The sequence below is a fragment of the Argentina silus genome, assembly GCF_951799395.1.
Source record: "Argentina silus genome assembly, chromosome: 12".
Classification (NCBI taxonomy): domain Eukaryota; kingdom Metazoa; phylum Chordata; class Actinopteri; order Argentiniformes; family Argentinidae; genus Argentina; species Argentina silus.
Window position 1 is genome coordinate 12,068,615 of NC_139666.1, and position 27,858 is coordinate 12,096,472.

Sequence of the window (27,858 nt, forward strand, 5' to 3'; positions counted from 1 at the left end):
TCTGACAGCTGCCTCTCCCTGCACAAACACGGAAGCAGCATGGCGTCAAACAGCAACAGCTCCGAGAGGAAACGAATTGCACAGCAAAGATTGAGGATAATTACCGGTCACTTACAGAAAAATGCGGATGGCGAATCGGGGATTATTGCAACAGATTGCAAAGAAGAAACGACCAGTTCAAATGTCGCGAATACAAAGACTATGCCGAGGAGGAGGTAAGAGAGACGGGCGGTGATGGTGTAATCAGTGGATGGAGAGCCTAAATGCTAGCCAAGAGAAGAGACTATCATATAGTTGGAAACAGCATGCATTATTAGTAATTAAAACATTGCTTTGCTATGCTGATGGTTATTGCAAATCGGTATGATATTGTTATATTTAGACATCTCTGTTTTATGGTAGGAACTTGTGCGGTACTCCCACAAACAAAGTGTTCATTCATTGTTGGAGTGGGTGCGGCGGGACAGAACAGTCATCGCTCAAATCTTTTCCCCTAGCTATGTCAGCTAGAAAATGTTGTCAGATATTATTTCAAAAATCCGTGTTGAATTTGACATTGAGCTCAGCAGGTCAATGTTTTTGAATGTCATTCTCTACCGAATCATAGATTACTGTCAACGAGTCAATGTTATGACTCAAGACCACTATAGTGGTCACTTAGTTTCTGCACAAGTTCCATCTATGTTTACCGTTTGGTAGGCTAAATGTAGCCTGTTAACTGTAACACTGGCAATATCATGTCCATTTACTTGGTAATTGGTCTATATCAAGTATCTGTTGTAAGTGGCCAACAATAGTACCAGACCAATATTTATTTTAAAGAAATAAATAGTAATCATAAATGATATTCCTTGTATGCTCATATTCTTGTTACTCTAGAGGGTCATGTTTTTTTTTCCAGTTGGCCACCCATTCCCTGCCATTATTTAATCAACAGACCATAATATGAATAAGTATGGATAAAGTTGAGCAGGTCAAACTTTCTGCTTAAAACTTGGATCTGATTGGCTAAGACCTGTGGTGGTCTGACTTCCAACTCCTTATGAGGCGAGTCGCCTGTTCTACTTTCACCAACATGCTGTAGTGACATCTAGTGTCAGACATGTTTAACGCAATGACCTTTATTGCACAAAGTGTTTGTATTCCAAACAAACCATAGGCCTAATGTTAGGTTTCTACTATCTAATAACAACTTTTATAAATTGGCCTGGTGAAACGTACCATCTGTTGTCCTGGTCAGTCTGACATATTTGACAATGTGAGGAAATGTTTAATCTTCCATGGTTCCATGACAAGAATATTGACAATGCTCAGTGTTATGGCACTTCATATGTAATTGTAGAGTTACCCGTTGGTGTATTTCAGACCTGATTTTGTTATTTGCTGAGTGGTGCCTGTTGGCCAGGTCGGCTAAGTTACCATTCTTGCGTTTGAGTTTGATGGCTTAAATTGGATCAAGCTTGATTTTCAGGTTGAGTGGGGTCTCTCCCTCTCTCTTTCTTTATGGAGCCATGCTGAATCCCAACCCAGTGATCTGGACTTGTACAGTGTCAGTCAGTGCCTGCTTTTGCCCCTGTGCTCAGACTTTGTAATTAATGTGAGCTGACTTTGGTTTTCCATAGATAATCTTCTACGTGGGCCCATAGCCTTTTTCTTCTCTCTGTTTAAATGGTTTGAATGCAGCAACCAAGTTAGGCTATCTTTGACTTTCTATAGTAACCATTATGTTTGTTATCAGTATTATCTCATGCAATGTGTGGTTTGTGTAATATTTATCTCTGACTCGAAAGGTTGGTCACCCAGCTCTCAGAGCAATAATGATCCACTAACCATCCATTAACCTAATTTACACAATAAATTAATTAACCTCTTGACAGCCATATTTGCTTGCTTGTTGACGCGGCAACGTTTTGTGTCAGTGCTCAGTGACAAGGCTATGACAGGACAGCACACAGAGTAGCATAAAGAGTATGTCGCTGTCTCCTTTCCTCTCATAATTGACACCTTGTGTTCGGCAGGCATTCATCAGTTTTAACTCCACTCTGTTAGCTTCCCATCACATGTGCAGCAGCATGACTTACGGTCCCATTCTAGAAGTACTGGCCCGTTTCTGTTTATGGCTGGTGAAATCTTGAATCGTGACGTATTATAACTTATAGGCCTACTGATTTCTGAAAAGGGTTGCCTTAGGACTGCAGTGATTTAACACAGATGAAGCACATAACTTGTGGAGGAGTTTAATTATACAGTAGATAGGAACACTGAGATTAAGATGATAAAATTCCAGCTGACATTTGAATTTTGGCTTATACTGCTTAGATCCCTTTTTTAGATAGATACAGTATTTAAGTTGATAGATACAGTACCATCTTCTCCTGACATATACAAATATTTTTTTTTATAGGAATATGGCCGTTGCTGAATACACCTTTGTTTACTGCCACATGTCATGTTGTTGAATAGGAAATGCACATGGGAGCAACTCCCTGTTTTCTGTTCATAACTCTTGTTGGAAGTTTGCTTTCCTAGTGTTACCATGGAAACAGGCTTGTGGTTGCCGGCTTGCGTGCCATACACAGCTGGTAGCCTGCCTCTCAGGGAATGGGTGGGACTGACTGACTGACTGACTGACTGACCGCAGCCTCCTAGACTGCACATTTGCCAACTGATAGCCATGATGTGTAAAGCTCATTGAATGACTGAACCTGGAACATTCTCCCATTACCCAACAGACCAAATAAAGTGTGGTGCAACAACATATCAAATAAGAAGATGATGAAATGTTCACGATTTGCCATGTTCGTGCCCCAAGTATCCAGATCTTTGTGTCTTGCTACCTTGAGAAGTTTATCTTGTCTTGTTTTGACACTCAGACAGCATTATAGCAGAGAGTATTATCCTACTACATGATCATATGAACCTGCTATTGTAACAAAATGAAACTCAAAGAAACTGTTTTGTCTTTTCTCCAGACAGGAGATAATGAAGTGGAATGGCTGGGGGTACAGTGATTCCAAATTTCTCTTCAACAAGAAAGGTCAAGCAGAATTCACAGGCAAAAGGTACAGTATGCTGCTGTTGCTACGTATCACTGCTACAACCATGAAGTTTTATTCTCGTCAATTTATGAATCAGAGTCATGGTTCCACATACTGGGGTACAATCAAAGTTTTCTTTATTCCCAAACTGACTTTTAATGTAGATACAATACATTTGGAAAACTACTACACTTGTCATGGATTTTCCTCATAAATGATGATATTTCAACTAGCAGTCAAGGTATCCTTATTATTCAGTGATACAATTCTCTTTCTGGATAGTAGCGTGTTCCACACAAGCTAAATCTAAAACCTCCCCCTCCTAGTCAACCTTGCTGAGAGTGTGATGCTATTGCCATCTAGTGGCAGGTATCCGCACTGTGATCTGAGAAGGTCAATGAGAACTACTACTCTATTATCAACTGTCTGAAACTCCCTTGACTGTCTTTCTGAGAGACCATGTTTGTACTTCCCATTCAACCATAGATAAGTGGTGTCTATTGTTTGTGTTAATGACAACATTTCCCAGGGGATGATGGTTTGAATGTGTGGTCTATAACAATTTAGAAATATGCTGACGGGTGGTGGTCTTGGAAATGATTTGTTTGAATCTCTGTGGGTGAAGAGAAGCCTTGCCTATTGTCTCCACAGTCTCTAGTGACTGAGTGTCGCCTCAATACACCCTGGCAACACAATGGATAGCTTTTTTATTTGGCACGCCTTCATTTTCGGCGTTACACCTTTATCTTAGTCTCACATGATGGAAGCCGAGGCGGCGGTGGGCCTTGTGTTTTTGTAATTGTGATATATGGCTTAAGAACAGAGCTTTGCCTGTCAGACTCTAAACCAAAGGGACCTGGCTGTATGGAACTGTGTTTGAGTAATGGGTCGAATTGTACAGGATGTCGCACAGCAAATGGTTTCCCCTTTATAAGCTACGTTGTATTAACTCTATCTGCACCTTCCGCCTTCTCCACTGAATGTTTCCTGGGCTACATATGTGAGGCTGGAGAGATGGAGGAATGAAAATCAAAGAAAGAGAGAGATTTCTCCTCATCCTCCTCTGAGCTCCCTGTGACAGAGGCTTTTTCATTAAGGAGTGTGTTTCATGCTCTGTTGGACAAAGGCAGACTACAGTCCCCTGATGGGCCGGCCTTAGCTGTGCCAGCAGCTCAATTATACAGCGGCTGGTGCAACGGCGATGGCACGGACAGCGCTGTCACTGGGCTTGCCTAATAACCTCATTCCACTCAGATCGCATGCTCCGCACCAACGATACACAGTGACAGAATTGTACATTTATAATGCGGCTCGCAGCATAACACATTAGGTCTGAGGGGGATATGTCTGTGCTTTACATTTTGTGGCCTTGTGGAGTAACTTGTCCAGTAATGATCTTGTTTTTTGTGTCACGTCCAGGTATAGGCTAAGTGGGATGATCATGCCCAGTTTGAAGGACTGGTTTGAAGGCACCTTCGGAGCCAGTATGCAGCATAAAACCCCAGCGACAGTAAGGATAATTCACTTTCAGTCCCATGTCTTTGTTCATTTGAATTACGGTGACAGCAGCAGTCAGTTAATGGCTCCTCCTCCCATCCTTTTGTTCCAGCCTGCTCTTAATGCCGGTGCCGTGCAGCCAGCCAATCTGAACGACGCCTTCACAGAGGAGCTGAAGGCCACAGGCGTCCCTTTCTCCCACGAAGCAGAGGATAGGGTGTACCGTGCCCACGGTGAGGCATGATGGGAAGGCCTGGTGCTCCACGGGGGGAGGAGTCGGGAGGGGTCTCACACAGAATGAATGTCATCATTGTGACTATTGGCTTTGTGAAGATATTCATGAACACAGTGTTTTGGATTCCTCCAAGCCATGTTATTGTATGAAGAAGATTCACAGCAGCATGGATCTGATGACATGATTACAATGTAGTTGTATGTGTTCGCAGGTCATTGCCTACATGAGATCTTTGCCCTCCGAGAGGGGAGATTCGGACGAGTTCCAGATATGGTGGTGTGGCCAAGTGAGTTCAGCGTCATCGCTGTTTTTAATAGTCCCCCCCCCCTCCCTCATTGTATAGCTTCGCTCCCTCCTGGCTTAGGTGATTTAAAGGGTTAATCTCTGCAGAGGCATAGGGATATTAATATGTATGAGCGGAGGCTTAATAAGAGGCGTCAGGGGGAGGGCGTTTGACAACCAATACTCCACGGCCTGGCCCAGCACTGTACCCTCATGAATTATGATCCCGAGATTGGTTCTCTGCAGTTATGGATGGCACTATTTTATCATGCAAATGAGTGTTGACTGATAGCTTAAACTTGATTAGCAGGCTCCCAAATGGGCATCAAATCACCCAGCTCCTATACCAGCATTCAAATAGGAAAATTCCCAGATTTTCCAAATCTCCTGCAAAATCTCACCTCCCTATCCTGCAGGCTTCAGCTTATGTGATCTAACATTCCAGGGTAGTTACTTTAGTATGGTTGTATGTTTTAAGTGGAGGGTTAGTCTCTTGAACTGTAATCCCCACGCCAAAGCCCTATCTTTAATTGGATGGCAGAATGTGTTAGAATGGAGGCATTTCTCATTGACCGAAGGGAGCCTGAGCCCAGTGAAGCAGATCCATGTAGGTGGATATTGCTGCTCTCTCCCCTCACTCACCGGCCCAGTGTGAATGGACGTGGGAGCAGTGATTGGCCACAGGACCTTCAATGTATTGATCCCGCACATCCCACCCGTGAGACCTGGGCTTCATGCTCTCTGACTCCATCTCAGGAATGCCCCCAGGCAAATCAGAGCCATCTTTCCCTGGAAGCCCCCCTGCCTATCCCTGTCTCTCTCCTCTAATGGCCTAGGCCTTCTGAATGTTTATTGTCTTCCTTAGGCTCATGCTTTATGTGCCGTTGCTTATTTCCTTTGCCACATGAGTACTCTTGTTATGGCGGTAACACTAATTTATGGCTGTGTTGGATAATGGCATGGATTCCGTGTTCTGTGTAATGCCGTCTAAGTAAGCTATCCTTTGCTTTCACAGACTGCCATAGCGATGCGGTGAAAATCGTGGAGCTGGCATGCAAGCACAATGTTTGTTTGATACCATACGGGGGTGAGTATCTTGACTGCCGCAAACCCAGTTTATGACAGTCTAGTTCTAGATGTCGGTTAGAGATGTTTTGAATATGCCTCAACATGTTAGTCAAGCTTACTATCCCGGATTTGTTAAGCCACAATTATGTCTTATGTTATAAGATCAACATTGTGTTTGTGTATGTGTATCCTGTGTGTTTGTTTTGACTGTACTGGTGGAGTGGGTGGAATGAGGGCCCTGCCAGTCCACACACACAATGAATGAGTTGAAGAGCACGGGCACCATAACCCCTCTCCTCTCCTCCCCATCCCCCTTCTCTCTCCCCCAGGAGGAACCAGTGTGTCCAGCGGCCTAGAGTGCCCCGCCGAGGAGACCCGCTCCATCGTCTCCCTGGATACCTCCCAGATGGTGGGTAATCACAGAGCTGGGAGATGGGGCCCACAATAAATCCAGAGCTGTCATTAAAACCTACACCCTGAGCCACAACAGCACAGGGTGTAGTGCTGCAGACAAAGATCTGCTCTAGTCAGCACTTTTGCCTCACTTTTTATGATTCACCCAAAATGTAGGAAGTAAAACCCTGCTACTGTTTTAGTAGTTCGTTTTTTTATGTTTCAGTAATTACTTTTGTACATTGTTGCATCTTGCATAGCATAGATCAACTGGTACTATATTTTTTGCATGAGATGCACTTAGAGCTTAGTCCTGCAAACAGGATAGGAGATGGTCACTACAGACTTATTGCTCTAAAGGCTACTACTCTGGGAGCCAATCATCTTGGTTCTATCTAGAGCCCGACAGATATATCGGAGCACAGATATTATTGGCCGATATTGGCCTTTTACAGAAATTCTTTCCCTAGAGATTGTTTAGGAGTTTTGAGGTGATGCCGATTCATCAGTAAACACGTCATAATAGGGTGCAAACTGGAAAGCTAGGAGTGTAGCCTAATGCAGTAGGCATACAGCCTTACACATTAGGGAATAATATTTTGTGAGTGGTCTATATTAATACAGAAACCAGAGTTGTGTAACCTAGGTTGATAGCCAGTAGCATTTGTAACCAAATAATTTGGCTGTGCAAATATGTTGTCTTAGCCTATTGGTGAAATTTGTGTTTGAAGTAAAGATGTCTTGTAGAGGTAGTACGACAGTAGCCTAATGGCCTAAAAAAAGTGATCGCAAAAAGTGATCGTAAAAAGTTTATGAATTAGCTGAAGCTGAAGCTTCATTCACAGGCTTCATTCCATCACTCTCCTTTTATAGAGGGGTGCAACATGTTTACTTTACACTTGTTTACCGATCATTTGTTTCAGCAGTTAACATGGCTAGCTATCCACGAACTTCAGAGACGTTCTAACTAACTTTTGTCACAAGCAGCTTGGGTCCTGCACCACGCAGGTTTGTTTACTCTTGTGAAGAGAGCACAATTTACCACTTTGATAAAGTTCGTCTAACCCTATTCATCAATTGAGATCACTTCAGGTCTTTATTGAGATATATAGAGATTTTTGCCTAATCAGCATTAATAGCATATATTAGGAGGTATATCGGATATCTGTGAATTTTGCCCCCCATAAATCAGCATCGGTATCAGACACAAAAATCCAGTATCGGTCGGACTCTAGTCCTATCCACATTAAAGCAGCATTACCCCACTAGTTTGAAACTCACTTTATCACTACCTGGCTTTGGGAGAATCCTGTCGCCCTATATTTAAAGCTGTCCTTAGATCTTACAGGAAAACCCAAAGCCAACAATGTTAAGTGAAACTCAATAGAGAGGTGAAACTCAATAGAGAATAGTACATGTTGTACCAGTGCAGCACAGTGCTGTGGGACAGGTCTCTGTGGATGTGATCTATGGGCGGTGTGGACACTGCTAGTGGACCAGTCACTTCAGTAGGTGACATAAATACCAGTGACCAGTGCGCTGTGTCGAGGGTCACAGGGCATGCAGCGCTGAGCGGGGCACATGAAAGGCCGGGGTATGACAGGAGCAGACTCTTTATGACCTCAGGAGAATGATTGATGGCAGGTGTGAGAGGAGCTCAAGCTGTGGCGGGTCAGGACTCCAGCCCAGAGGCTTAAACCAAAGGGGGATTTGTGGGATTGAATGTTAAAAGGAGGTTAACCTCTACCACTGTCCACATCTACCACTGTCCTCCCCACGGCCCAGTTCTCAAGCCACATGTGCGGGCCACGCTCGTACGGGGGACGCTACTGGAAGTACTCCCTGCATTTTAAACAAACCTAGGCGCTTAGCCAGTCATGTTGAATGTTGTGATCATCACAGAATTCATGCTCTCCTCACATTGGATCTAGAAATCTGCCTCAACAACTGGAATGTACTTGAAGGCTGTAATTCAGTGGGGGATGGCAGTTTTAAAGTACAGTGAAGACAGCTATGACTATGTGCTGTCAACGCAACTGCATTTTAATCCAGATCCTCTCCCGCTAACCTGTGTCAGATGCTTGGACACAGCGCCTGCTTTTCATAAACTCTTTAAGCCCTCTGAAGGGATTTTCTTTGATGCCTGTTCTAGTGGTAGAAACGATGTAAGCAATGAAAGTTTATGAACTTTGTGTGTCCTGTTTTTGTGTCCGCAGAACCGTATATTGTGGATCGACGAGAAGAATTTAACTGCCCATGTTGAAGCTGGCATCATTGGTCAGGATTTGGAGAGATTAGTAAGTGCCTCGCATTCATCACAGATCAAATAACTAATCCATTTTTATACCCGTATCCCCTAAAATGAGCTTATGTCATTAAGATACAGGCTACGGATAGGCTGTATTCTACACAACTGTTCACCTATAGGCAGCCGTGTCTATTCAACCTGGTTGTGTGGTTTTCAGTGCCAGGGATCAGATGCTAGGCATGTCTGACTGTGGAGAAGGGCTCCAAGAGTTTCACAGTGGAGCACTGAAGGGGAGAGACTGAGGCTCGGGCCATGAGCAGATGGCACCATCAAGCTAATTCAGAAAAATTGAGAAGGAGCTGGTGTTTGATGTGGAGGAATGCGTGGGCTGAATCTCAAACAGACGCTACCTCTGCATATAGACAGGGCCATTTTGACGGAGCAGATGGCTCAGCGTTAAAAGCTGCATGTCGGGGGAGCGCCGTAATAAAACAACGCCTGCCTTTGCCCGCGTCACCTGGACGAGAGCCGCCATTAGAGCAGGGTAGGCATGGCCACCGTGGCCCAGCACTGGAGCCTGGGGCAGCCCACGGCCAAGATACTCATCTGTTTTTTCCTCAACTTATTTTTTGTGGTCGGTTTATTTTAGGCTGTTGTAAAAATGTATGATGTCATAAAGCCCGAAGTTTAAACATTAAAGCCTAACGAGTCTACGATTGAATCCAACGACCGAGCAGGAATTTGTTTTTGTCCTCGATGCCTCTTGCTATTCGGTTTCGTAACTATTACACGACGCCAGGTTTTTATTTACCAATGAGTGTATGCGTGCCTATGAATACAAATGGGTGTAGAAGTGTATTTTTCTTGTACTCTTCTCCCCAGCTCAACGAGAGTGGTTACTGTACGGGTCATGAGCCTGACTCTATGGAGTTCAGCTCCCTGGGCGGCTGGGTGGCCACTAGAGCATCAGGCATGAAGAAGAACATCTATGGCAACATTGAGGACCTGGTACGTACCCTGCCCTCCTCTCCCTGACCAGGCCTGCTCTGACTGGCCTACACTGTGGGGAAAGGGCAAAAGGTTGCTCTCCAGTAAAATGAAATGCAATCATGAGTAATTCACATGTGAAGTTGTCCTTCCCTGCCCGACATTGTTTCACATGTTTCCACATGATGCTTGAGTGTTTATGAACCATTCTAATGTAAAAAGAGACCTGCTTTTGGTTAAGAAATGTTAATGTTTGACAGCATATGGTCTTGAATTTGTGAACTACCCCTCCTCTCTGTTGCCCCAATTTGTGAAATCATGGTTATTGACATAAACATCTCAACATGTTGTCTTGTTTTTCCACCGGACAGGTGGTCCACATAAAGATGGTTACCCCTCGAGGGGTGATAGAGAAGGGTTGCCAGGGTCCTCGTATGTCCACTGGTCCAGATATTCACCACCTCATCCTGGGCTCAGAGGGTAAGTCCCACTATGCTCTGCTCCTCTCCTGTCTCGTGACCGCACCACGACAGAAGTTGACACGTGTGTTTGCGTGTGCGTTTGCGTGTGTGAGAGTGATAGCACCAGTGTAGCATCGGGGGGGGGGTTCTCATGTTGCTGGTCAGGTTAACATTAACCAGGGTTAAGTAACTATCTGTGAGGAATGTTAGTTCGGAGGCCTATGTGGGTCATCCCTGCCCCCTCTGTAGCGCGGCGCCCTGTCCTTGTGAAAGCCCAGTGAGAATACTGCCATATGCCAGGTCCCCCCACATAATGATGGGGGCCAGGGACTCCTGGCACCGCGGTGTTAAACAGCTGTGGGTACAAACTCGCTAGTGTCGCCCAACAAAGCACAGCAATCTGCTCACTGACAACACTGGGATCGCTGCAGAGATCTCCATTCTCATTAGAATGGTTTTCAATGGATACTTAACACACATCTGCGAATGAGAGCCTAACTAGATATTTAATGTAGTCAAATCAAATCTCTTTTTAAACGACCTTCGATTCACAGAGTTTGGAATTAAGCGGACCATACAGTATATACGCAACATCTAGAGGTCATTCTCAAAGTCTCTCACCATGGAGTGGTGAGTGTGGTGTGGAGAGATGGATGTTATTCCCAGGCTATTGTTAGGGCTAGTGGAGCCCGTAGGCCTTCCTGTGGAGCTGGAGCCCGCGTAGGAGAAGACAGGACCACCTTGGCTAGCGTCTGCGTCAGTGTGTGGGGCTCCTGGGGAGGGGGGGGGGGGGGCTGCTGCTGGAGCTGGGAGGTCACACCTCTCCTCAGTCTCATTAGAATATCTCCCCCTGCACCCCCCACCCCACAGCCTGACATTAGGCCACAACAACAGAGCACTGCACTGAAACTCAAAACAATGCTCTCTCCGCATGTTAAGTGGAAGGCATCCATTTCATTAAAAAACACACACTGCAAACCCATCTTCGTCTTCTCATTCACCGCACAGTATCCCGGGTCTCCCTAATCTCCATGACCTTGGAGTAGGCCTGAATGCAAAGTATTCCCCTCCTCCGCAAACGCCGCAAACAGCGTAAAGGGAATAATTGGAATAATCAATAATAATCAGTTTGTCTTTCCAAGGCCTCTCAGCCATGGCGAGCGCTATGCAGGTGTGTGTAGCGGGCCAGCGCTAATCTTACGTTGTGCGGAGTTAATGCAATGTGAAACCGCCCGCTTTGACTTGGAGTGAGTGGGCCTAGCAGCCACGTGCCATTCTACATCAGAGTATTTATTCATTGCCGTTTTTGGCAGGAAAGTGTTTTATCCCTCCCCTCCCCCACGCTGTCTCTTTTGGTACCAGAGTGAGGTGACTACGCATGGTGCCCTGTCGGAATGATCATCTCCTCTAAATAACCCTGTTTGTAGGGAGGTTGAGTTTACAGACAGGGTAGCAGTAAAAATGGCTCACGCTGTCTCTCTCACGCACAACGTGCTCTCCCCTCTGAGAAGTGGCGTTCATTGACATTGCTGTGAGCACTGTTGCTGGTCTCACCCATTCTCGGTCTCTCTCTCTCTCTCTCGCTCGCTGCTGCGTGGTGGTACAGCGTGGGGGCGAGGCCCCCCGAGAGGAGCCGAGGGTATTTGTTGAGGCGTAATGGAGTCACATGTTCTCGGTTGGGCCACTAGAGAGCAGCATGTGGCATGTAGTGTCACAGTTAAAGGGCTCATTAACAGCTGTGAAGGTCTCTAATGGAACTGCCTTGGTGGAGTCTATACATCACCTACATGGGAAATGCCTTTGTTACCAGACTAATGCACGTGACATTGCACGAGGCACAAGTACAAATGGATACATTTAAGTATATATTTGAGGTTTTATGCAAATGGTGATTATTCTATGACATATTAGAATATAACAAACAGTTATATTTATATTAAAATTCTAAATTTATATTAAATTCTGAGTGAAAATAGGCCAAGAAAAAGTAAGGTTACAGTGTATACAATACAGTGTGCTACAATAACCTGACGATATCTCAACACGGTTGATGTTTTCTGGAATGAACCATCATTCATAAACATCCACAAAGCTGTTTGCAAGACATCTGTGCTCTTTAATGGAAGTAGTAATTACAGACATGTCAGACGCTAAGGAAAGCTCACATCGAGCTATCTTACTGAGAATGATGAACTGGTGGCAGAATTATGAAGGCTTTTTATGGCAGAGGTTATCACTATTTATTGTGATCTCGTTAAGATAAAAGCTTTATTAGAATCCTCGGCACAGTTCTGATTTTATTGAGCCAGTTTGTCCGTACTGAGATGAGGGCACTGTAAACTGATTCTTTGACATGTTTATTGCATAGTTATGCCCATTACCATGCCAATAAAAGCAGAACATTCTAATTATCATATTTCTCTACAACATCTTGTTTCAAGCAGATGCTTTACAATCCTATGGTGTATTATGGTGCCTTTAAAAAAAATATAATACAAATACAAAATATATATACTTTATATATATATATGCTCCTAAGCATGTCTTTACATGAAATCTTTTATATATATATATGAATAAGAAAACATTTAATTTCAAGACGTGCTTAGGAGCGGCAGTGCTGAAGTTTGTTTTGTTCACCTGCTGTATTTACAATTAGTTTTACATTGAACACTTTGGCTTTTCATCCTCAGGAAGACAACCCCATATGCTCTCTGAAGCAAACTCTTTAGTTTCTTTTTTAGAAAAGATCTGTTGCAGAGTGCTTAGAAACCACAGATCCTTCTGTGATAAAGAGCATTCATTACAGACATGGTTCCTCTGAGCAGATAATTGAACATGGGACATGAAACCTAAACCAGCAGACACAGCTGGTACCTGCTGGGGTCAGGAAGCCTGCTGGCAGCCCTTGTGTAACATTCATGTCATCTTGGCGTTAGCCTGGTCCTTCCCTTTGATATGGACCTGTTTTATTTCCTCATACTCTCTGAGTCGATAAATCTCATTCGGTCCCCTGTGAGCAGTAAGAAACCAGATCACAGAGGTGAAAAGTAGCACAGGTCACCAGCCAAAACCTGAACTCATGTACTAACGCTGTTATTACTACTGTTATTAAAGCAACACACTTAACCGATGTTGACCATGTTTATATTTAGTGCCATTTTCACAGAAGTCACTGCAGGGGTATAAGGGTAGTAGGAACTCATCTCCTCTGCTATATTGTGTTTTGTAACGTGTCACTGTGTTTTTCCACAGGAACTCTCGGTGTGGTTACCGAGGTAACGATGAAGATCCGCCCAATCCCAGAGTACCAGAAGTACGGGTCAGTGGTGTTTCCCAATTTTGAGCAGGGAGTGGCCTGTCTACGAGAAGTTGCCAAACAGGTAACATCCTTTTAAGGGTAACATTGTGCATTATAATATGTATTTTTATGTTTCCTATTTTTTCCCGAAGACCTGTATGTATATTATATATGTATGTATAATGATAGCATTAGTCCATATCTCTTCAAAACCTGACAAAAATGAGGTGTAATTGACACAGTGTGTCAATACAATAAGTACAGTATCCTACTGTAACTATACAGGTATTGAGAGTGCAGATCAATGCTGTACTGTGTGCAGTAGTTAGGGTACGATTGGCAGATCCCCAATTATAGGAAGGAATGTATTTTTAAATGTTAAAAGCAATAGAGAATAGCTGACCTCTGCTTACTCTGCCTGTGTGTAGTGCTGATGCAACCATTATTGATGACTACATGCATATGATTTGTGCAGCTCCGCTCGTTACACCTACAGAAATGGTTTGTTTTAGCCGAGCGCAGAGCGCACAATGAAAGTATCGACCCCGGAGCCTGGGGTGTTCAGGGCCATACCCTCAGGAGTCGGGCCAACCTCATCTATAAATATCTGTTCATGTTGCTACATTATTTATCATTATGTACTGTATCATGATATTATAAGGGATTTTAATCAGTGTTTCTTCCTCATGTGAACACCTAAAATAACTGTTGTTTATTTTCAGAGGTGTGCGCCAGCATCCATTCGACTAATGGACAACGAACAGTTTCAGTTCGGTAAGTCGGCGTCATTCAGAATCCTTTTATTACCACGTGTGTTACAATCTCTCTCAGGAATCCTCTTTTCTCTATTGAACACAGACGTAAATATCAAAGTCAAACAGTGCTCTCGTAGAACTGTGACTCTACCCTCCAGCTCCCTAAGCTCCCTATGCTGCCTGTGTGGGTGACCTGGTTTCCATTTTCAGGTTGTTTTTTGTTGTTGTTTTTTTTCAGTCATTCCCTTTAGTTTACCTCTGTATCTCCTGATAGCTGGGATCTGAGGGAAGAGCAGCATGTGGCCACACATGGCGTGTATTTTCACTCATTTTTTTATTTATTTTTTTACAATCGTATAATTTCTTGAATCTGAAGCTCTTTTTAATTGCCATTTGACTTGGCTCTGTATATGCCTGTTTCTACTGGATTCCATTTGAGAAAAGAACAGTGCATGGCAACGTTTCTCCCATGTTATGCTTTCACCCTCTGCTGCGTTGCATTAAGTTAAATTGATCATTATTTCTCCAGTAGAGGAGCTACACACACACACACACACACACACACACACACACACACACACACACACAACTCAAGGATTAAAGCACAATGAAAAATGACCTTGGCAACAATTAAGCAGTTCTCATATTGAAGTTTTATGATATTGTTTCTTGAGGTCTGGTGGAATGTATCAGGCCTTGCCAGACATCTTTGTAAAGTTCTTCAGTCTCCTGGGATCTCATTAACTCCCATATATTTCCACTTTTTCACAGAGTATGCACTTCTTAGCATTAAGTAGGCAAGATGAAGCGACCAGGCTTTGCACTAATAACCAAAACTCCTGGCTCTGTGATACTGGTCTTTCTTTGGCTTATTAGTGGCTTGTCTTCCCTTTTAATCACCATGGCTTCTGAGTGAAGAGATCTGATGTATTCACCTCTCATTTTTACATTGCGACAGAGTGTAAAGTATAGCGCCACTTATCTTGATACGCTAGATGAAAAATGAGACTGGCATGTGGTGTCTGTCAGACATTGATGTACAGTAAATGCAAGCAAATTGAAACTACAAAAGAGACAGTGAGGGGGGAAATGACACCCTGTATGTATAACCTTCTCTCTCTGGTCGTTGAGTATTTAATTAATGAGTATGATGGCTGCGGGAGACCTAAAGACCCGCAATCAAATTTGGAATGGAAACAATTAGAACACTAAGTGATGAAGAGACTTGAGGAGATGGAGGGGAATAAATGAAGTGTTAAGTCCCCACAGAGTCACCCATGACTTTGTGGCTGTGATTGATAACCATCCCATTGGCTCCAGCCCCTCATTTTCGCTTGTCCACAGGCGCTTTGTGTGTCCGATCAGGAATAAATCAAAACGTGCGGGTGAGGAAGACGGATATCGCTGTGTCAAAGCCACTTCCCTTCGGAAAGCCCCTGATTTATAGGCCCTGTCGCTGGCAGCCACTGGCCAGTTGTAAAGTTATTCAAATGTTACCGTTTATTTTCCTCCTTTTGTTTGAAACCTAAATAAATCTAAATCTAAATCCTGAAGGAAACAAGCCAGAGATGGGTGGACTAAGTGTGACTAAATGTGTGAAAAAATGATATCAGTTGTTACTCAAAACTGACAGAAGTCCACTTGCTATTGAATTGAGGGAATTCACCCTTTTGTTTGTGTTCTCACAGGTCATGCCCTGAAGCCTCAAGTGTCGTCAATTTTCACACAGTTTCTGGATGGGTTGAAGAAATTCTACATCACCAAGGTAGTATTAGTACTCAGATGGGAATTATACTTTTCTGTTCTCTGTCTGGAATGTAACTGTGCTTTTTGGAAAGAGGTACTCATTTTCCCCTGTCTACCTCAGTTCAAAGGATTCGACCCCCACCAATTGTGTGTTGCCACCCTGCTGTTCGAGGGGGACCGCGAGAAGGTCCTGCAGCACGAAAAACAAGTTTATGACATCGCTGCTAAATTTGGGTTAGTAGCCCCATTCCCTCTCTCAGTTCTGTAAATGTTTCCTAATATGCATCCAAAGTATCTGAGGTTTAACCTACCGAACATTAGTCTTAAACACTGCCCTGTACCAGTCACAGTTTACCGTCCAATCACAGAACTCAGGCGCAGTTCTAACAAAGGGCTCTTTGGTGTGCCCTTCATTGTGAGGGAACAGTCCCAGGCCTTGCTTGGTGTGATTCCACTGGCATGGTGTGTACTAAGTAGTGGACAAGCTAGCATGGATGCTCAGTCCCGTAAGCTGGAGATGGTGTGTTTGGCTTTTTAGACTTGGCTTTACGCTAGGACAGTCTAAACAGCATAGTGATGGATCACCTGTGGTCGTCCCCTTGTCAGGCCTGCTTTGGTAATGTGCGTGTGTGTGTGTGTGTGTGTGTGTGTGTGTTGGGGGGGGGGGGGGGGGGGCTCACTCTAGTAGTAGGGGAGATGGAGGACACTGCCTGGTCTGATTGATTGCGAGGCAGATCAATAGAGGCCCTGGTGGAAATAAGTTATCTATCAGGCAGAGAGGGATGCTTTCTCCATCCCGCCTGCTCCTTAACCTCCAACAAGTTTTTCTACATGTCCAATTCACCCGCACCGGTGGGATTTGGAAAACATGTCGCCCTCTTTTGCTCCAACCCTGTGGACAACAGGAGTGATAAAAGCAAAAGATAAATGGATGTACAGTACTGTGTGTGTGTGTGTGTGTGTGTGTGTGTGTGTGTGTGTGTGTGTGTGTGCCTGAGGGTCTCCACCAGGAACCACACAGTTCCACACCATTAAAGAGGAATCAGAGCATAGAAACTCTCTCTCCCTACCCCTACTAAGAACACCTAATCCACTGTGCTCCTAGTCCTCATAAACAAACAGTTCTTCAAAAACTAGACTGGTAAAAACATGATATTTCTGGGCAGCCCTATGGATTGTGTGTTAGTGTAGCTCCTTAGCCCGGTGTACAGTCCTGAGGTCACTGGGTTAATGCCCTCCGGTAATAACCAGGACAGATTCAGAGTTCAATCATTGTAAAGGCCTCATCTATAGGCACTATGTCGTGTTTCTTTTTTCCATTATTGAAAATAAATCGTCATCACCTATCAAGTGCCAGTGATGGATTGGGTGGTTCTGGAAGGAATATTTTCTTTTGGTGTTAGCAAACAGGGGAGGGGAGGAGAAACGACCTGAAGTAAATCAATATAGTGATTTCCTAATGAGTGTGTCCTGATTAGTTTGGGCAGTAGATGAAAATTTGATTAGCAACTGTGGGTGATGGATGTGTGGCTGACCTGTGCGGATACATGGAACGCCACTCATTGATCTGGGCATTGTGGGATTGACAGGCTGGGCTGGAATCCAGGCAGCTGTGGTCAGGAGCCTGACGGCAGGGCCAGAATAAAGAGCTGTTAAATATTAACCCTGTTATCTGCTTCCAGGGGCCTGGCAGCCGGAGAGGACAATGGACAGCAGGGCTACATGCTGACCTTCGTCATCGCTTACCTCCGGGTGGGTCACTCCTCCTCTGTTCTCCCTGGGTCTGGGGACAGGAGGGAGGGGGAGGGGGAGGGGAGACACTGTCTGAACCTCTGCCAGATGATAGGATAGTGAAGGAACACACAAAGGCTACAGAAGGTGACCTGAGAGATCTCTGGTTTGATCCAGTCAGGGGTGTTGTCAAGGAATCTCCGAATGAGGAATGTACACCGTGAAAAGCGCTTATGCGTTTGCTTTGTTTAGATGAGTTCCTTCGCAAGAGGTCTTTCACCGATTGGTACCTTTTAAGTCCAAGGCATAATGCTGCAGAAACCCATTGACATTTCAAATGATTTTTTCTCTTGTTGTCTTTTGTCGCTAGGACTTGGGGATGGACTACTATGTGATTGGAGAGTCGTTTGAGACGTCTGTGCCTTGGGACAGGTGAATACAGAAACGGTGGCTTGCGGAACCTGAATTGGTGTGAGAATGCAACATCACTCTCTTCCCACACAGTCAGTGTGAAGAGACCCAAAGAAATGTAGCTCAGCCCCCACATCCTCTCTTCCTCTCCTCTTTCTCTCTCTCTCTCTCTCACTCTCTGTGACATTCACCTTCATGCCTGCCTTCTCCCCCCATTAACTAGCTCAGCGTGGGCGGGAAGGCTGCCTCCTCAGCCCCAGCCTGACACTGAGGAGAGAGGGAGAGGAAAAGAGAGACATGGGGAAAAGGACGCGTTCATGTGTGCTCTGTATGTGGTTAGACATGAGCTTCCCCCACATATTAGGCGTGAATGGAAAACCCAACTGCCTCCCGGTCCGTCATAAAACTAAATTGCCACACTCTTTTCAAAACACTTCCTAAAAATAACCCTAAAGACTCCCTTGTCCCTTAAGGAGTCATCTTGAAGGGACGTCGCTCCTTTGTCACATACTGTACACGGCTACACACATGCACACACACACACACACACACACTGCACCCCACTGTGTAGACTGCCTGATGGGGGAGACCAGGGGATCAGACGCACAGGCGAGCATATGTGCCTGGCTCATTACCCCTCCTCCTCCTCCTCTCCACACTTGGCTGCACATGCCTGAGACTGACAGCCATTACACGCCACTGGGAGCCTCTCACAGTCAGCTAGCTACCACAGCAGTCTCCATAATGCATAATGGCCTCATGTTCCTCTCTCTCTCTCCTCCTCATCCTCTCCTCTCTCCTGGGCCATAGGGCCTTCTCACAACACAGTCGCACAATGTTAAATGTCCAACCACTCCCATGCTCATTGTCTAGTTTGTGATTGTGTTTTTTTTAATTTATTTTTATTTTTTATTTTTTATTTTGTGTGTTCTAGGGTGTTAGACCTTTGCCGGAATGTCAAAGAGCGCATCACCAGAGAGTGTAAAGAGAGAGGGGTCCAGTTTTCACCCTTGTCCACATGCAGGTATGTTTTGTGAGGGGGATCTCTCACCCGTCGAACCTACAGCCCACTTCCTTTCATTGTGCGAAAAAAAACCTTGTAAAACCTAACCAGTGGCTGTTTCATTATGGTCTGCTGTATGCCTCTCAATACCTCTCAATAATTGCCTCTCAAGTCACATATCAGAAAAAGCTATATTTTGTATGTACGTAGTGAGGCATATCATATGATTATATCTCATAAAACGTACCCACTCAGAGTGGGCCTCCAGTGTGTGAGTAGACGAGACCCTGTGACCTTCCAGAGTGACCTCACCCCAGACAGACAGTGAGCAGTGCCAGGCTGCTCACTGAGGACAGATTAGGGCCTCAACCTGATTATGTTTCAGCCATTCATTTCCCGGCTGCAGCCTGTGACAAGATTGATTTGTCCATTTAACCTCTGTAGAAGCCACCGCGTCGAGTGATGGGCCACGTCAAAGGAACAACAGCCCTCCCTACAGCCCCTCAACCGGGACAGGCCAGAGAGAGAGAGAGAGAAAGAACACGCACTAGAGCTGCTCTCTCCTTTCTCTCTAGGATAGATTTGCGTTATTCCACTTTTGGAAGGGTTAGGGTTAGGGTTCAACACTGACATTTTTGTCTTTTTTAAATGGAGTTCTACTATTATGCAAAAGCCATATAAGATAGTTGATGCTCATTGATTGAGTGAAAAGTGATTGAAAGGCGTTTTGTCATGTTAGCCCTGTACTTTTTTTGAAAAGATGTATGCAAATAGCCCCTGAATTGTTTGGATCTTTTGAACAGCGAAAAAAATGTCAAAACTAATTGATTCAATTTCTTGTTGCTAATTCATATAAAAATGTGTGCGTGTCGAGCTGTGTTCCTGCATACTGAACAACTGAAAATGTTGCTCAGATGATCCAACAAAAGTGTACTGATGTCCTGATAATGTGATGTTATTAAAGATGACAGACCCGCGCCTCCTCCACAGTGGAGAAAACATGAAGGGAATTGGGGTCAGGGGTTCAGAAGGAAAGCCCAGTCTTTCGCTTCACTCTGCCCTCCAATTACAAAGGAAAAAATTGCATTCACTCTTAGAAAATGCTCATTAGATTCATGTGGAAACCATTTCCAGAGGTACAAGTGAAGCAAAAGCATCGAAACACCAAAAGAACATGAACTAGCCTGCGGTTTGTGTTGTGCTTTGTGTATTACACTGTATCACACTGTATCACACTGTATCACACTGTATCTCACCCTCTCCTGTCTTGTAGAGTGACTCAGACCTACGATGCTGGAGCCTGTGTTTACTTCTACTTTGCCTTCAACTACAGAGGACTCAGTGATCCGGTGCATGTTTACGAACAAGTGGAGGTAATTCTACTGAACACCCCTTTCCTCTCCTTCAGTGGAGGCTGGTGGAGGTACTGTGGGAATCCTCATTCTGTTCCATGTATTACAATGAGGCCATGTTCCGATTTCTCCCTCCACCAGCCTCCGCTGATCTCCATCGTCCAGTGCTTCAGCTCTGTAGAGATATGAATCACATTCCTGACCTGAGAATGTACCCCTCATACCACTTCGATGGAGCATATTTAATATACAACCATAATTAAGGGTGATGTGCCGATAGTTACAGCTCTTTTGATAGAGATATTGATTGGTTTGCCTGTTCTCTTCTCCTTCCTAGCATGGTGCCAGAGAGGAGATGCTTGCCAATGGGGGGAGCCTCTCACACCACCATGGAGGTACAGTACCCCGACCCCATCCAATACAGTACCCCGACCCCATCCAGTCCCATCCTCTTAACTCATCATCACAACTATTTCACCAGTCCCATTACATTGAAAACCTGCCTATTCACACAGCCTGACCTGCTTCTCCAATTAGATTGATGGTAAGGTCATGGTTTAGAGTCAGATTTAGGCAGTGTGACAAGCTGTTTAGGTGTGCTGGTCTATGTAAGTTATATTGCGTAGTAGGAGATCCTTCATCGCCTCCGAAATAATTTCCCACAGAGCAGACGAACGGCCCTGCGATGGCTCTTTGTTCATTTCAACATGGACCAAATGAAACGTGAGCAGGGCGGGGAGGAAAACAACTCTCCCAGCGAGGCCTATCAGGGCTAACTGAAATGGCTGCCTTATCTATATTGCCATCCGCCTCGTCGTTTTCATACATCACTTCAGGCTATTCATCACGCCTGTCAAAAACAGCATGCAGTGAATCAGCTGCGATATTAAATCACAATTTTCCCCTTAAGGCGGGGAAGGTTGAAAATTAAAAGATTGCTAATAAAAGAAGGCGGTGGGCCAGGGTAAATGATGCTGCCGTTATCGCAGGGTATTTACTGACCTCCAAACAGTGGCCGGGCCACCCGGGGGCTGCATGGGGAGGTGTCAGGGGGGAGAGGAGGGGATATTGATGCAGCTCCTGTGTGCAAGGCCCACTCTGTAATTGTGATTAATAACAGCGGGGCCTGCTATCTGGGCGCGGACAGGCCGGTTTGTCTGCCCACAATCAGCGCTTGACAAATGGAGCTAGTTTCGCTGGGTTTTGTGTATCAAAGAAAACAGATGTAGTCTGGGAAGGCAAGGTGGGAGGGCACCGCAGGAAATATACATTTTGGTAACCTGTGTTTACACCAGGTCAGACTGCCTGCCTGCCTTCTCTTCCCCTCTCAAGCCCTGCAGCAGCACACTCTGCTCAAAACACATTGCTCAATTGGGGTTGAGGAACAACAGTAATATAGTGTCTCTCGTGATGCGTCGGTTCTATTACATTGTGAAAGTGGTCAAATCCAAGTTAGGGTTGGTCATATCTAAGTCCGTTTAGAATCATATGAAAACAACCGCTGTTTCGGGCGGTGTGGTCGGCCTCGAGGTCGTCAGTGTTATTGAAGAGCTGAATGTTTAAGGAAATGTAATGTTTAACCAGGTCACTGGTGTTGCAAGAGTAGGTGTTGAAGATCAATCTCATCTATCCATCACCCCTGTCTGCCTGTAGTCCATAGTGCACACAACCAACACCCTGGCCTTTCCATTGGCTCACTCCTATCAGAGGGACACAGGGCCACTGCCTCCCCCCCCCCCCCCCCCCCTCTTTCATGTCCTGGCCCCCATTTGTCAAAACAGCCCAGCATATAGAGGGAGGGGGTGGAGGGGGGGGCAGCGGCACTTGCTTCCATCTCCATTCTCACCATGAGAGCTGCACCAAGAGACCAGGCAGCCTCTCGTCACCCTGTGCCTCTGCACAACATCAGCCCTAACAGCCAGTCAACTGCACTGCTACACAGGTCACTGAACACAACCCAGAAAATTAGTTAATTCTGTTATTTTCCGTTCATTAACCTAGCTCTTATCGATGTGCACTTTCTCAGCAGGAACACAGACGTATCTTCTGCTAGTGGATCTGTGTGTGTGTGTGTGTGTGTGTGTGTGTGTTTTTTTCCTGTCATTTCTAAAGTAACTGCCTGCTCCTGTTTGCGTGTCTCAGCTGTACGGCCAGAGCCCTGTTAGATTGATTGCAATAGCCGGAGAAAAGGAGGGAATATGACAAGATAGATGTGTAAATTATCACTGTGATGGAGGCAATGATGCAGTCCCAGCACCTTCTGTTTTCTCTCCTTCCTGAGTGGAAGGAGGGATGGAGGTGGGACGAAGGAGGGGAGGGGAGGAGGGGGGAGGGAGGAGGAGAGCAGAGCAGGCTACTTAGTTAGTTATTGGGTATGTGCTGATTGGGTGAGTGACTGGTCCCTCTGTCACCATCTGGGTGTGTGTGGCATGGTGGGGCCCTTGGTGGCCCTCCTGTCTGTCCTGTCTTGTCAGGAGACAGGCCTCCCTGGCCCCATGGCCGATCTCCATCTGGATTCCCTGGCTGGCTCTGATAACATGGCGCCCCTCCCAGCTCCCCTGCTGCCCTCACGCTTTAGGTCTGCCCACCTCCCCAGTCCAGCCTGTTAACATGGGGGTGGGGGGGGGGCTGGGTTTACCCCTGTGTGTGTGTGTGTGTTACTGAGCGTGTGTTACTGAGCCTGACTTAGTTAGTTACTCACTCAGTTAGTTAGTTACTTAGTTACTCATTGAGTTAGTTAGTTACTTAGCTAGTTACATACTTATTTAGTTACGTACTTAGTTAGTTAGTTACTTACTTACTTAGTTACTTACTTTCAGCACTCCTATCATTTCTGTTGTTTTCCATTTTAGACCTGCTGTATCTAATCTCTGAGTACATTACCTGTAGTGGCTATCACCTCCCAGAATATGTTCTCTCCCTTTGTTAACTATACAGTGGCACCTGTTCAAGATAATGCCATTCTCAGGAGTCTGTTTTTAGATGATTAGATATCTGTGTGCTTTTCCAAAGGCAGTGTGACCTTAAAGTTAATGTTTACCCCGACACACAGAGCACAGTGTGAGGAGAGACTACTAGTTCCTGCTCTAAGGGACCGGCTGTCGCTGTCAGATTGACATCTATCTTATTACTGTTTCCTAAGCTTTCAAGACCTTATACTTTATATTCATTATTTACTGAATTGACTGTGTGTTGTCTGTCAAAGGCCTTGAGTTTGGGTTGAACTGTAGTCGCGTGGGAGGTCTTGTTTAATCTGAGACTGATAGCAAATGTACCGGTTTTCTGTTGTAAATTCAGCATATTTAGTGTATATTGTGATGTACAAGGTTCACTGAACGTAGATGGGATAATATTATGAGATGAGCAGTGTAGAGGTGTTTCAACCTTGCCTAACTCATGGCAAGTCATTATGTCCGCAACAGTGGATGGCAGAGTGATGATACTCCAGAGATGGAATCCCTTATCATAAGTTGTTATGTAGACATTATGAAATATTGAACACTCGGCTCTTCTGTATTTTTTTTTTTTTTTTTTTTTTAAAGGAGCAGTATTTGCCAGTTTCGTGAATTCTGCTTTTTTTCCAGCCATCCTTTGCTTTGGTCTGGTCAGTGTTTGGGGCCTTGGTGTTGACTGTGTGCCAGGGAGCAGTTAGACTCATTGTCCCTCCCCCTCTTGCCCTCTCCCAGTCTTTTCCCAGCCCTAACCTGACCGTAGCCCAGGCTCCAGACTCCCTGCTGAGGGTCTGGCAGGTCTGAGGGTTCTGGAGTGTGTCTGGCTGGACAGCTGGCAAAGCGTTGGGCACCCTGACCAGGCCTGCACCACACCACTGCGGCCATGCCACCTCCTCTGGACTGGAGGAGCCTTAGTATAGTGGCAAACAGCCAAAGACATGGTGATAGAGGGCCATTGTGTCCTAGGCCACAGTTGGCTCCAGCACACAGGCAGTGACCAGTGTCAGGGGGAAGGAGCAGTGTGTCAGCCAGAAAAGATCTGCCCCCTTGGAGGTAGGGCTGTTGGCTGTGCAGGTCAGGTTGAGGAACACACACACACACACACACACACACACTGGTGGCGTCAGTGGGAAGGGGAGTGGTGGCCTGCTCAGGGAACAAGAGAGGGAGAGCAAGAGAGCGGAGAGAAGAGAGAGAGGGAGTCGGGCACGCGGCCGCCAGCCGGCCCCTCCTCTGGGAACACACAGAGCCTAATGAGTTTGATAGTCTGCTGGGCTCCATAAATCATGCCATGCAAAACATTTCTCCTCTCTGAATAAAAGCATTTATCACCCTCTGTTTATTCACTCACTCTCACAAGATTGATTGGCTCCCAGCAGCCTGCTGAGCAATCAGCCGTGCTGATTCCCTTTTTATTTTTTTCCCCTCCTTCTCTTCCTCTTCATCGTGTTTATTTTTTCTTCTGTCTGTCTCTCAGTTGGGAAACTTCGGAAGCAATGGATGAGAGAGACCATCTCCAACGTGGGCGTCGGGATGCTGAAGTCCGTCAAGGAATACGTGGACCCGGACAACATTTTCGGCAACCGGAATCTCCTCTAATTTCCTTTTCTGTTTCTTTTTTCTTTTTCTTTTTTTCACCTTTATCTCACCTTTTCTATCAGCCTCTTGTGCGATTGGATTAATGGTTACTAAATGTGAATTTATAAGAAAAACTATATCAATGTATTTTCCCCCTATGTATGAATGAAAGTGTCATTTGAGCTTTCAGCTTCAGACATAGATCCATTCCTAACATGTATGCCTGTGGCCCCTGAGCATTCAGCATCACCTTTCTCTACATTCTCTGCATTACATTATATTGCACTTAACATGCTGTAACAATCATCTACCTATGATTCATGTTTGAGACTCGTTGCATCGTGGCCTCTGTCCTTCACTGACCTGGGGTGAAATGGTCAGGATATGAAGCAGAGTATGTATCATAGTACTGTAAATGTGGGCTGTAGAATCATGTCAGTCCCAACTTTATGCCATGATAATGGCCTTTTACACTGTACATGATGCACACTAATGATTTTGTTCCCATGTTTGCCTATAATCAATTGTTTCCTACAATTCTTGCCAACTTTATTAATTGTATTTTTTTTTTTAAGCATTTACTGTTTATTTGACCTGCGTGTGGCACTACTTTAGCATTAAGCTCTACATTAATGGCTTTCTAAAGCTCTGTGCCTTTCTAAAGATGTCTGCCTTTCCCCTCTCCTACATATTCCATGTGCAATGTGGACCCCACAGCTTCACCTGTTCATTTTGTATGCCATCCCATTGCTTCCCTTAAATGTCAGTGCCCTCCATTACAGAAGTTTCCAGTTGGTGTCTGTTTCCATACCAAAGTCCTCATGCTTTTTGTTTTTACTTAATTATTGTCACAGGAGATGTGTATTTTGTTGGACCTAAAAACAAATGATTTAAATTATGTTTTAGTGGGGCTTCTACTGAAAATGTACCTTGTGGTGCAGATGTCCCTCCCCTCAAACCTAAATCACTGTGCCAAACAGTAATTTGAGGAAGTACCTGTAGGATAAGGTGAAGTTCCTATCAACTTATGTTTTTGTTTTTTATTGATTGCTTTTACCTTGCATGGTCTTTGCCTGTTGTACAGGGTTTGTTAACAGAGCCAACTGTACTTGGGTCATATCGTACATGCTTTAGTTTGAATGTTTTTGCATATTATTCTGAATCCCAGTGCTCATGTTTGTACCAAAGACTTTTCCACAGAACCCACTATACAGACCATGCAAACATACTGTATGTATATGTTTGTACATGCTGTGTATATGGGACATGCGTACATCTAGTTATACATGAACACCTATATATCCTTATGAGAAATTGTATTTTTTTAATTCAGGATATGCAAATACCCAGATTCCATCTTTACAAATATTTACAATTAACTGATATTTATGACCGTGTATTACATGTATTTACTGTCAAAGACATACCTTTCTCTACACACAATTAGATAATAATACATTTTTGAATTGCACTGCTTCAAATTCAGTTGCTAAAAGCGAAATGAATCAGAATGCACACAGTTTCTCCCCTGGTTATTGTCCCAGTGTTGTGGTTTTGTTGGAAATGATACTACTGAGTCTGGCCATTACTATGGATGAATATTGTACATTTGTAACAGTTGACCCATGATTATGCAGCTAAGTTTGGCCTCTTTTTGGGAGTCATGTTTTGATGTCGTGTCCAATCCTGAAGTAGCCAACATGGATCTGAAGGGTGCTAGAGTGAGGTACAAGAAGAGTTGTGCTACTGTTCCTTTCAGTACTATGTCTGCATTCCTTCTGTTCCATACTTATCTCTGCAGCTCTTCCCTGTGCAATGTCACCCTCGTCCTGCCAAGTGTCTCTCTCTCATATCCTGATCCAATGAAGATTTTGCCTCAATGAAACTCCAATGAAGGAAATGGTGGGGCGCCAACCACCCCAGTTGACATTTTTGGAACAGTTTCAGGCTTTTACTTCTTGTGACAGTTCTGAATGAGAGCTTGAAATCTGAATGTTCTGTACGTACCGTTTTGTTAGTTTCCACTTCTCTTGATAATGTATTAACATTACAGTACATTTTGTCAATGCTGTTTGTGCAATAAATTGAAATATAACATGCAGTCAAGTCTTTTTCCAGAGGATGGGAGAATGAATGGTCTGTTTATAATTCCTTAGGTTGTATAAGAAAACATGGCCCCAGTATGAAAGGCTGCTAATTACAAATTTCCAGAATTCTACTACTGGTTTAATGCACCAAATCTTTTCCACATTATGGCCACTAGTAGTTTATCATACAAAGCTTACATTTCTGGATTGACAGAGCACAATAAGTCTAAATTGAGTTTTTATGAAATAATGCAAGCATAGAATCCACCAGTAGTTTAGGTTTTGTGTCATTATGAAAGCATTAGAAATTCTTTCCTTTTTAGTATGAAGTCTGATATTGCATGACCACCAATCAGCTAGGAAATGAAAAAGGGTCTTATTCAGCCAGATGAAAAAGTCAGTCAACATAGAATACCACTGCTTGTCCTTGACATACTGTACAGTGCTCACACCCTCACCCTACCCAATGTCTCTGTGAGGGTGCCAGGGGGTCAGCAGTGCAGAGGACCTGCACATAAAGCCACGGAGCAGGCATTGTTTGGACGCCTACACATCCTTGAACACACGCTTGCTTTACCTGTGCTGGGCTCAAGGTAATCCAGCATGGAGGAGTTGCACGCATCCTTTCTGTGCTTCCTGTCAAAGGTATCTCCACAGGCTCCCCTGGGCCTCATCTCCTCCCACACACACACCCACACACACACAGCTACTGACGTCACCACCAGCAGCACAGC

At 44.7% G+C, this 27,858-nt stretch overlaps 1 protein-coding gene across 1 annotated transcript; it reads left to right on the forward strand.

The window, feature by feature from the left end:
- agps (alkylglycerone phosphate synthase) lies at window positions 1-27,138 on the forward strand. Its single transcript, XM_083681992.1, has 20 exons — window positions 1-215; window positions 2,973-3,062; window positions 4,458-4,548; window positions 4,648-4,768; window positions 4,982-5,056; window positions 6,068-6,139; window positions 6,450-6,529; window positions 8,730-8,810; window positions 9,644-9,769; window positions 10,120-10,228; window positions 13,465-13,592; window positions 14,233-14,284; window positions 15,954-16,030; window positions 16,133-16,245; window positions 17,694-17,763; window positions 18,113-18,174; window positions 19,088-19,177; window positions 20,430-20,529; window positions 20,846-20,903; window positions 24,937-27,138. The coding sequence occupies exons 1-20, from the start codon at window positions 40-42 to the stop codon at window positions 25,056-25,058; spliced, it is 1,893 nt and encodes a 630-aa protein (XP_083538118.1). The 5' UTR covers window positions 1-39; the 3' UTR covers window positions 25,059-27,138.
- The last annotated feature ends 720 nt before the right edge of the window (window positions 27,139-27,858 follow it).